At 34.1% G+C, this 12608-nt stretch overlaps 1 protein-coding gene across 1 annotated transcript in view; it reads right to left on the bottom strand.

Moving 5' to 3' along the window:
- Positions 1-12608, bottom strand: part of LOC100371902 (netrin receptor DCC-like) — a 36530-nt gene that overhangs the window by 13491 nt on the left and 10431 nt on the right. Inside the window, exons 7-13 of the mRNA XM_085503304.1 lie at positions 10682-10835; positions 9320-9402; positions 5861-5975; positions 3165-3263; positions 2903-3056; positions 991-1139; positions 85-267 (exon numbers count right to left, since the gene is read on the bottom strand). Coding sequence (XP_085359430.1) covers positions 85-267; positions 991-1139; positions 2903-3056; positions 3165-3263; positions 5861-5975; positions 9320-9402; positions 10682-10835 — 937 coding nt within the window. The remainder of the gene's footprint in view (positions 1-84; positions 268-990; positions 1140-2902; positions 3057-3164; positions 3264-5860; positions 5976-9319; positions 9403-10681; positions 10836-12608) is intronic.

Below are 12608 nucleotides of genomic sequence, written 5' to 3'. Positions count from 1 at the left end.
GCAGTCTTTTGTTTACACAATGCTGAAGTGATTCTGTAGCAAAAAATAAGTCAAACCGATACTATGTAGTTGTATTGTATATACCTTCACAAGGGTATGCCTGACCAGAGATGTTACCATTCTTGACATGAGGGCAATATTTGATGATATAGCCCCGGATAATTCCATTTCTATCATCAAGGCATGGAGGGATCCAGCTGGCAGATAAACTGTGCGGATTAGTCTCTATAGAACGCAGAGTTAAATTGGTTGCAGGACCAGTAGGTTCTACAAATAGAAAGTACAGGTCATTTTAAATCATATACATGTACCAGTACATGTACAATTAATGAAAAACTATTATAAATAATTGGAACTTTTCACTATACGTTGAACATGGAACACAAAGAAAGTATCACATATTAGTTCCATTCAGTCAGTGTGTAAGATTCTTATATTCAATATTTAGAGTTTAAACTATTATTAACTGTCCTTTTAGGTATTATTCATGGTACAAAACAATGTTTTAAAAAAGATAAATGTCAATGACATACAATGTTTCCATTTGTATGTTGCTGAATTATTAATAACTTATTATAAAATCTGACAATGCAGAATCGAGAAGTGAAGTTAGAAGCCTACTCATAATTTTTGAAAAAGTAGGTCATAAAGCGCATGACAATGTTCACTCAAAAATAGAACCAACATGACCACCATGTCAAATTACATCACAAATCATTTCTGTTGTTATCCATGTTATGACATATAACTACAGAAATTCTAGAAAGCCCATTGGTCAATTCAAATCAGTCATGATACAAATAGGATGTTATTATTAATAATGATTCTACAAACTACTATAACATAAATATAAATAAATTAAATTTATTGAAAAGCAAGTAAACTTTTTAAATGAAACATGATGATATATATATATATTTAAGAAAGCATGTTCAGTAATGCAGCAAAGACTGCATAATAAAGCATTATATACAGCATTGTATCTCTTACCTGCCTCCATGGTATACTCTGTAACGGTGTGTGAATTACCACCAAAACCCACATTATTCTTTGCTTGTATTTTAAATTCATATTGAACAAAACTTTTTAGATTGCTCACTTCAAAATAAAACACTGAACTGTTAAATGTTATACGATGCCTGGAATACAAACAAATAAAATTTGTGGTGAAAGAACAAGATATACAATACAAGACATTGAAATGATACAGTGACTATTTGTCACTGTGGTCAATCAAATATGGAAGCTTAAATGCAGATACGTTCAAGCTCGTGCACCATGACCAAAATACACTGTCGTTGCCAGTCGACCATATTTATTAATCTCAAAGAAGTGAAAATCATAATGTATCTCAAGATGTCTGAATATCGCTTTTGAGCTTAATTGTGCAGCAGAGAAATATATTCTTGTACTTGTACTTGTAAAGCCATAATTGTCTATCATCAAGTTTGAAAATGTTGAGCTAATTACTCAGAATGCAACTCACCACTGTTAATATTCTCCACCAATGACTGGGAAGCAGCATAGGACTAGACATAATTATCCAGAATGCAACTTACCACTGTTGATGTTTTCCACCATTTACTTGGCAAGCAGCATATGATGAGACATAATTCCCTATAATGCAACTTACACTGTTGATATTCTCCACCAATAATTGGGCAAGCAGCATAGAACAAGTAATAATTACCCAGAATGCAACTTCCCACTGTTGATGATCTCCCCAATGATTGAACTAGCAGCTAAGGACAAGATGTAATTACCCAGAAAGCAACTTAGAGCTGTTGATGTTCTCCACCAATGGTTGGACTATTAGCTAAGGATAAGACGTAATTACCCAGAATGCAACTTCCCACTGTTGATGATCTCCCCAATGATTGAACTAGCAGCTAAGGACAAGATGTAATTACCCAGAAAGCAACTTACAGCTGTTGATGTTCTCCACCGATGGTTGGACTATTAGCTAAGGATAAGACGTAATTACCCAGAATGCAACTTACCACTGTTGATGTTCTCCACCAATGGTTGAACTGGCAGCTAAGGACAAGAAATATTTACCCAGAATGCAACTTACCACTGTTGATGTTCTCCACCAATGGTTGGACTAGCAGCATAGAATAAGACATAATTACCCAGAATGCAACTTATCACTTTTGATGTTCTCCACCAATGGTTGGACTAGCAGCATAGAATAAGACATAATTACCCAGAATGCAACTTACCACTGTTGATGTTCTCCACCAATGGTAGACTGGCGCAGTCGGGGCGTTTAATTTGTTTTTGTAGTTTAAATAATTTAAATAAATTGCAAAATGGAGGTGTTAGCGCAAAATCCCTTGTAACTGCGAAATCACCCCGACTGGTTTATTCTGCATGGCCCTCTATCGACACTGCAGAAACCCGGCGATTTTTCAACGGGTAATTATGTTAATGAGTGTTCTAATTGACAATCATCTGAGCCAATCACAGCGTCTCTTCAACTGACCTCTGACCGAGAAGACGTCGGCTGATTGTATCAGTCGATATTTTTTTAATTCTAGGACTAGTACGAGTTACTTTTTTACACATTGTGATGAATTAGAAACGACGACTACGACAAACTCGAATTTCAATGTGCCGCCATGTTGGGTCTGCAGTGTGACCTTTACCATGTTGACCTCATTATGCACGTATTTCCGCGCCCACCTCATTATAATATGTGCATCATGAATATTTAATAGCAATGAATTTCCTGCAGAATAAACCAGTCGGGGTGATTTCGCGCTAACACCTCCATTTCGCGATTTTTTTAAAATTTTATTTAAACTACAAAAACAAATTAATCGCCCCGACTGCGCCAGTCTACACCAATGGTTGAACTGGCAGCTAAGGACAAGAAATATTTACCCAGAATGCAACTTACCACTGTTGATGTTCTCCACCAATGGTTGGACTAGCAGCATAGGACAAGACGTAATTGATAATAGCACCATTAGGATTATCAGGTTCTTCCCAAGATACAGCAATTGTGCCTTCATTTATTGATGTCACATTTGTTATTGTTGGTTTTCCAGGAGCTGTTAAGGTAATATACATTGTATGACAATGCTATGACAGTGAAAACATTAGATAATTAAAATACTGGTTGACAGACGCATCCAATTTCACTAAATACTGTGACTTACCTGTTGTTTTATCCAAAATATAAATTCCTGAGGGAGGTGAAGTACCAGCATTATTGATAGCTTTCACAGACACATAGTAGGATATATAGCTATCTAATCCTAAACATAAAGACAAAAAGAATGGTCTTCAAAATTTTGACATTTTACGTGATAAAATTGTAATCACAACAGTATGTGTGGCTACAAATATGTTGGTAATAGCTGGCTAATACTCAGATAATAGCTGGCGAATACTTGGATAATAGCTGGCAAATACTTGGATAATAGCTGGCTAATACTCGGATAATAGCAGGCAAATACCCAGATAATAACTGGCGAATACTTGAATAATAGCTGGCTAATACTCAGATAATAGCTGGCAAATACTTGGATAATAGCTGGCTAATACCCGGATAATAGCTGGCGAATACTCAGATAATAACTGGCGAATACTTGGATAATAGCTGGCGAATACTCAGATAATAACTGGCGAATACTTGGATAATAGCTGGCAAATACTTGGATAATAGCTGGTTAATACTTGGATAATAACTGGCTAATACTCGGATAATAGCTGGCTAATACTTGAATACAAAACTCTAGTTGGCTATTGCTTGGATAATATTTTGCCAATACCTGTGTAACAGCTGGCTAATTGTTGGAGAATAGCTGGGTAATACTTGGATAGCTGGCTAATACTCGGATAATAACAGGCGAATACTTGGATAATAGCTGGCTAATACTTAAATACAAAACTCTAGCTGGCTATTGCTTGAATAATATTTTGCTAATACCTGTATAACAGCTGGCTAATTGTTGGAGAATAGCTGGTTAATACTTGGATAGCTGGATAATACTCAGATAATAACAGGCGAATACTTGGATAATAGCTGGCTTATACTTGAATACAAAACTCTAGTTGGCTATTGCTTGGATAATATTTTGCCAATACCTGTACAACAGCTGGCTAATTGTTGGAGAATAGCTGGCTAATATTTGGATAGCTGGCTAATACTCGGATAATAACAGGTGAATATTTGGATAATAGGTGGCATATACTCAGATAATAACTGGCTAATACTCAGATAATAGCTGGCGAATACTCAGATAATAGCTGGCGAATACTCAGATAATAACTGGCGAATACTTGGATAATACATGTAGCTGGCTAATACTCGGATAATAGCTGGCAAATACTCAGATAATAGCTAGCTAATACTTGGATAATAGCTGGTTAATACTTGGATAATAGCTGGCTAATACTCGAATAATAGCTGGCTAATACTTGAATACAAAACTCTAGTTGGCTATTGCTTGGATAATATTTTGCCAATACCTGTATAACATAATATACAATATAATTGTTATACATGTATAATATATAATTGTTGGAGAATAGCTGGGTAATACTTGGATAGCTGGCTAATACTCGGATAATAACTGGCAAATACTTGGATAGTAGCTGGCTAATACTTGGATAATAAAACTCTTAATATTAAACAAATTTCATTTCAACAAATTTGATCAAATCTCAAAACAAAACATGGTGTTGCGTTATCTTTAAGTATAGTACATGTACCTATGTACAAACTTTGAACTGAATCAGGCCATATCTTATGGAGGAATCAGCATGAAAACGGGGAAAACAAAATGGCCGCCATTTTGGACCGAATCTCGAAAAAAAAGTGACATGCACCTATAACCCAATATGCGTGATCACCATCTAAAGTTTGATTGAAATCACCCTGTTCAGCTCAGAAAAAAGTTCCGGACACGTTTGAATACTGTAGAATACTTTATTTCAGCTGGAATTAATTTTCGCTGAAAAGGCTTTTTGAGTGTTTTGTATGGAATTTATTTTCCGTGAAGTTGAATGTAAAATGAAGGAGAAAAGGTATATTCACTGGATTTTATTTTCACTGAATTTATCCTTCAGCGAAAATTAATTCCAAACAAAAAATAAAGTACTCCACAGTATCAGAATTTAGCAAATTTGAAGAACAAAATGGCTGCCAGTCAGCCATATTTAATCAAATCATAACGAAAATTGGCATGCATATGTAGGTTATCAAGTTTGAATGAGATCGGTCAAAGGGTGTCTGAGAAAAGGGTACGAACGGAAAAACGTACGCACGGAACCTAAATTAATAGTCCCTGTTTTTGGACTTTGTACAAATGGGGACTAAAAACTGGTGAATACTTGTTGGTAACAGCTGGATAATACTTGGATAGCTGGCTAATACTCGGATAATAACTGGCGAATACTTAGATAATAGCTGGCTAATACTTGGATAATATTTTGCTAATGCCTGTATAATAGCTGGCTAATTGTTGGGGTAAAGCAGGCTAATACTTGAATTATAGCTGGCTAATACATGGCAATATGGATAATACTTATATAATATCCAGATATACTGGGATAATAACTGGCTAATACTTGAATTATAGCTGGCTAATACATGACATTATGGATAATACTTATATAATATCCAGATATACTAGGATAATAACTGGCTATTACTTGGATAATAGTTGGCTAATAGCTGGATTATATATGCATGATGTATGCATCACTAAACAGCAGTTAAATTGTAATCCAATAAAAAAATCAATCCACTATATATTTCCACTACAATCCACTATTTTATATTGCATGATGTAATTGTTGTATCATAAAGAGAAAAGGAACAAAGTTGACATTATACTAGTAACTGTACCTTTAATAGTATACTCTTCACCATTGTTTGCATCAATAATACTATCCAAGTTGCCTGGTTTAACATTAATGCTGTACATGGTGATGTTTCCATTTCTTTCTATTAATGGTGGTGGCTGTAAAAAAACACCAGGGAGTTCATGGTAACTATGAATTTTTCTGTATGTGTGCGAAGTTTGAACTTGATCAATCAAGGCATGTCGAAGATCCATTATTTAAAAAATAATCGGCGATTTGGAATGCAATTCAAAAAATAGTGCATCATAGTCCCATAATTATTTAATATAATCCTGGACTCAGGTATTTATCCAGATCTTTGGAACATTAGTACTATCTCTCATATCTTCAAAAAAGGAGACAAAACTGACCCAGAAAATTATAGAGGAATAGCTGTTTCTAGTTGTGTAGGTAAAACCTTTTGTAGTATAATTAACACTAGAATTAGTCAATATACCGAAGATAATAACATTATAAACAATAACCAGGCAGGATTCCGTAAAGGATATCGTACTACAGATCAGATATTTGTATTGAAAACTATTGTCAACAAATACTTGAAATCAAAGGGAAAATTGTACTCGTGTTTCATAGACTTTCGAAAAGCAGTCGATAAAATCTGGAGACAAGGGCTTTTCTATAAATTACTTAATAATGGTATAAATGGTAATCTCTATAACATCATTAAAAATATGTATCTAAATACAAAATCATGCATTCGTTTCAAAAATAAAATTACACCCATATTTGAAACGACCAAGGGTGTTAGGCAGGGTTGTGTCATTAGCCCAATGCTTTTTAATTTGTTTATTAATGACTTAAATAAATCACTAGAAGATGAATCATTAGATCCGGTTACATTGAATAACTGTAAAATTAGTTCCCTACTCTATGCAGATGATCTAGTGTTAATATCTGAAACAAAAAACGGTCTACAAAATGCACTAAATAGTTTAGAAGTTTATTGTCATAAATGGAAACTTCAGGTAAATCTGACAAAAACAAAAGTTGTTATTTTCAGACGAGGAACACTGAAAAAGACAGAAAAATTCTATTATAATGAACAAAATATTACCTGTATAGATATGTACAACTACCTGGGTATAAATTTAAAGTCAAATGGCTGCTACACTTAAGCCAAACAAAATTTAGCAGATAAAGCAGCCAGAGCAATGTATGCATTGAAACAGTTCCTACCACCAGAAACAAATTGTAGAACTTTCATCCATCTTTTTAAAAGGTGTATTCAACCAATATTATTGTACGGGTCTGAAATCTGGGGCCATGAAATTCAAGATTACAACAAATGGGACAAAACAATAACAGAAAAAACACAATTGAATTTTTACAAACAACTACTAGGACTGAACAAATTTGTGGCAAACATTGCATGCAGAGCCGAAGTAGGAGAATTCCCACTCTTAGTAGATATTCAGATCAATTTAATAAAATACTGGACTCGTATCAGTAAATTACCAGACAATAATATCACAAAACAAGCATACCTTGAACAAAAGAAATCCAATTTACAATGGTACTCTTCAATACAAAAAATGATGAACAACATGAACTTTTCACGAGAACAACAGAATGATTGGTTAACAAAACATATACAGCAAATTGGCAAAGTTGTCAAACAAAAATACATAAATTTCTGGAGAAAAAATATAACTGAAGACTCTTATAATTTTGAAAAATACTTAGATGTGCTAAATTTGAAACAAAGAATTTCAATGACAAAATTTCGAACTAGTAATCACATTTTAGCAATAGAAAAAGGGAGACATATGCAACCAAAAATACCTACTGAAAATAGAATTTGCAAACAATGTTCACAGAATGAAATAGAAGACGAACTGCACTTTGTTATGAAATGTCCACAATATAAAGTAATACGCCAACAAATCATACAAGACATTATATTTCCACAAGAAACCCAGGATGATCTCCAAAAATTTAATTTCTTGATGACTTCAAAAGATGATGTAATAATAAAAAAGATTGGCAACTATATTCATAATGCATTTCAATCAAGAAATAAAAATGCCATTTGATATGTAACACTTGCTTTATCTTTTTTTTTTAACAACTAACTTTCTTTTTGTAGTAGTAGTTATCACAACTAATCTTTATTGCTATTAACTGATAGAAACATTGTATTTCTAAGGATGCAATAAAGTTATTATTATTATTATTATTATTATAGTCCCATAATACTGTAAAATACTTTATTTTAGCTGGAATTAATTTTTGCTGAAAAGACTTTTTGGGTGTTTTGTATGGAATTTATTTTTAATGATTATTGATGAGTTGAATGTGAAATATAGGGAAAAAGGTTAGCGAAAATAGCAAGAATTAATTCCAAGTGAAAATAAAATATTTTACAGTAATAAATGTATATACCAAGTTTTAACAAAATTAATTCATACACAACTGAGATCCGGTTCTGGAATGATAAACATATGTTTAATATTTTGATACATTTTTGGCCTTAAAATGGCTGCCATTTGGACATTATGCTATGAATTAAATTATGCTACAAATGCATGTACATATATATGTACAATATGATTTATGTGTGAAGTTTGAACTTGATCAATCCATGCATGTCACATGCTTCCTTTTAAACAAAAGGGTCAGTCTGCCTTTTTGAAATTGATTTAAAAAATAAAATGTATACCAAATTTAAACCAAATCTGTCTACATATGACTGAAATTTGGAATGGTGGAAATGTGTGACTTTGATGCATTTTTGGTATTAAAATGCCATCTTGAATCAGATCATGAAACAAATGTATGAGCTTATGATGTATGTCTGATGTATGTATGACGTTGAACTAGATTGAACCAAGCATGTGTCAGTTATGGCTGGATACACACTGTAAAATACTTTATTTTCGCTTGGAATTCATTTTCGCTATTTTAGCTGAGAGAATGATTAGGTGAAAATAAAATCCAGCGAATATACCAGTACCTTTTTTCTATATATTGCATTCAACTCGCCAGAAATCAATGAAAATAAATTCCATACAAAACACCCAAAATGTCTTATCAGCGAAAATTAATTCCAGCTAAAATAAAGTATTTTACAGTAATCCATTAATTCCTGTTTTTCAAACTTATTCATCCAAAAGTGGAATAAAAGAGCTTCTTTATGCTGAAAATATTGCAACCATGTATTGCAGATAACCAAGAAAAATACCATATTTGTTGTATTAGTAGTGCTTACATAAATGACAGTGTCTATGGTCAAACTAATGTTCCAATATACAATAAATACCAATTTATGTGTACTTCTAATGGAGATGTGCTGCTAGTATAGTAGAACAAATATAGTACCAACAAATTATACAAATATGCAAATGTATGGAATATGGCCCAATCAGAGATCAGAGACCACATCTTAAGACATGGCCAGTGATGTATTAATTATTCCAATTAGAGAGATGAGAAAACTGCTTACTGTCCATGATATGATGACATCACGTTTGTTGTTATCATGTAGTATTTCCCGAGAAAGATACAACTTGACTCCTTCTGTTGGGGCTGAAAGCAAAATCAACAACGTCTTATTGAGTACTGTTATTTTAATTGCCAACTTTTAGAAATTAAAAGCTTTTATATTTACATGAGACACAATTAGAACATAAGCTGTGATGTTGGAGACACCAGAGTTGGGGATATGCTAGGAATATATAGGGTGCAAGGGTTTCGGTTAACTTTTGGTTTGGTTTGAGGTTTGAAACTCCTAAAACTACAGGCCAAATACAGGCTATGGTGGTGAATTCGTGCACAAAAAATGTTTCCATGGCAACCAAGTCCAAATCTCTCAAAAAATGACGAAAAAAAATCATACAAATTGTGAAGGATCCTACATGTATCGAAAACATTCTTGTTGCCATTGTGACCAGATGCAGATAGCTCCCAACTTACAACAATTGGTCTTTGCTTCCAGAGTAATCATATCTAAAATCTTCATAAAAATTCATCTCTTACTTTTTGAATTATTCCAAACAAACTAACACCAAAAAAAAAATTATACCAGTAAATTATTTACTAGTGTAAAATTCAAAATGGCAGTATATATCAAATATTTCACCCCCATTTCAAGATCACTGCCTAATCAGGTCACTCATAGGAACTAAGTTTTAAATATTAGATGAATAATTGGTAATTAATACAAATATATCTAACAGGTCTCACGTAAATACAATATTTAGTGTTTGCATTCAAAACTACAAACGTATTTTAAGTGACAGTATTGTCAGCATTGAACATTTTAAATCACTAGTAAAACAATACTTTTTTTATGGCCTTAACCAATTTTACTGGTGGGGCATAATAGCATGTACCGGTAACTGCAGTTTTGCAAGATGGCTATATACTTTTGCAAACCAGTTAACTGACACACAAGCAATGAAAAAATACAGAGAAGTGACTAACTGTGACTTAAATCTAAACATCTTGGGTCGATCCATTAGTTGTAGGAATCCCCCCCCCCACCTTCACTCTGGGCTCACCAAAAATACCACTTTTAGTGTTTATAACATAACAGAACAGAAAGAAAGATACTAGTATATTATAATAATAAAAACAAATTCAACAGTCAATAATTACTTTGGCAATAAATTCATATTCCATATTCACATATTGTCCAATCCTAAAGCTGCAAATGGCACATGCCCACCCAACCTAGACTCTCTCTAATTTATTGCCAAATAAAAACACAAAAAACAAACAAACTACTACTAAGTTTAGTACATGTATGTCTGACCATTACAACTCAAATTACACAAAAGGTATTTTTGTTGTTTTATTTTTGTACCTGCTTCCATGGTTTTCTTTGATATAATATCAGACCAGTCACTCCAACGTCCCAAGCGGTAAGCAGGTCTGCATGACACCCTTATTTTGTATAATGTATAGGGTCTAAGTCCAAACAACTCAAAATTGGTACGTTCTAGTGATTCATCAGTGGGCTTTATATGTGAATGAAAAAAAGAAGAAACAGAATGTAAATTGGTGCAGCTTCAAAATAAATGAATGTAAAAATATACAAGTCATTGTCAATGACACGTCCCCATTCCGTTCATATTTGAGTGACATATACATTCAAAGCAGATCATGACCGAAATGCACCTGCATATGTACAACACATTGTGCTAAATCTGAACAAAATCCATCCATGCATGACTGAGATCCGGTTCTGGAATTGTGAAAATACGAGATTTTGATGCATTTTCGGCCTTAAAATGGCCATCATTCCGCTATTGTTAAGCAGATCATGAAACAAATGCACATATCTATTTGTGACATGATGTACCATGTGTGTGTGAAGTTTGAACTTGATCAATCCAGACATGTCTTGGATACGGATCCAGAACTGAATTCTTTAACAAAATGGCCGCCAGTGAGCCATTTCGAACTTGATCCGAAAAAAAAAGACGTGCATCAAGGTCCTATTATGTTTAATGTATGTACCAAATTTGAACAAAATCCATCCATGCATAACTGAGATACGGGTCCGGAATGGTGAAAATGTGCGATTTCAATGCATTTTCGGCCTTAAAGCGGCCCCCATTTGGCTATCGTTAATGAGATCATGAAACAAATGCACATACATATTTGTGACATGATGTACCTTGTGTGTGTGAAGTTTGAACCTGATCAATCCAGACATGTCTCGGATATGGATCCAGAACTGAATTCTTTAAAACAAAATAGCCGCCAGTCGGCTATTTCGAACTTGATCCGAAAAAAAAAATGACGTGCATCAAGGTCCTATTATGTTTAATGTATGTACCAAATTTGAATGAAATCCGTCCATGCATAACTGAGATCTGGGTCCGGAATGGTGAAAATGTGCGATTTCAATGCATTTTCGGCCTTAAAGCGGCCCCCATTTGGCTATTGTTAATGAGATCATGAAACAAATGCACGTACATATTTGTGACATGATGTACCTTGTGTGTGTGAAGTTTGAACTTGATCAATCCAGACATGTCTCAGATACGGATCCAGAACTGAATTCTTTAAAACAAAATGGCCACCAGTCAGCTATTTCGAACTTGATCCGAAAAAAAAAATGACGTGCATCAAGGTACTATTATGTTTAATGTATGTACCAAATTTGAATGAAATCCGTCCATGCATAACTGAGATCCGGGTCTGGAATGGTGAAAATGTGCGATTTCAATGCATTTTCGGCCTTAAAGTGGCCGCCATTTGGCTATCGTTAATGAGATCATGAAACAAATGCACATACATATTTGTGACATGATGTACCTTGTGTGTGTGAAGTTTGAACTCGATCAATCCAAGTATGTCTCAGATACGGATCCAGAACTGAATTCTTTAAAACAAAATGGCCGCCAGTCAGCCATTTCGAACCCGATCCAAAAAAAAAAAATGACGTGCATCAAGCTCCTATTATGTTTAATGTATGTACCAAATTTGAACAAAATCCGTCCATGCATAACTGAGATCCGGGTCCGGAATGGTGAAAATGTGCGATTTTGATGCATTTTCGGCCTTAAAATGGCCGCTATTCGGCTATCGTTAATCGGATCATGAAAAAAATGCATGTGCATATGTCCCATATAATGTGTGATGTATGAGTGAAGTTTGAACTTAATCGGTCCATGCATGTTCGAGATACAGGTGATCACGGACGGACGGACGGACGGACGGATGGACGCACAGGGGAAAACATAAGTCCCCGTTTTCGGACTGCGTCCGAACGGGGACTAAAA

The sequence above is a fragment of the Saccoglossus kowalevskii genome, chromosome 9, assembly GCF_978046115.1.
Source record: "Saccoglossus kowalevskii chromosome 9, keSacKowa6.1, whole genome shotgun sequence".
Lineage (NCBI taxonomy): Eukaryota > Metazoa > Hemichordata > Enteropneusta > Harrimaniidae > Saccoglossus > Saccoglossus kowalevskii.
The sequence above is the reverse complement of the archived record's forward strand: the minus strand, read 5'-3'. Positions and strand labels throughout refer to the sequence as shown.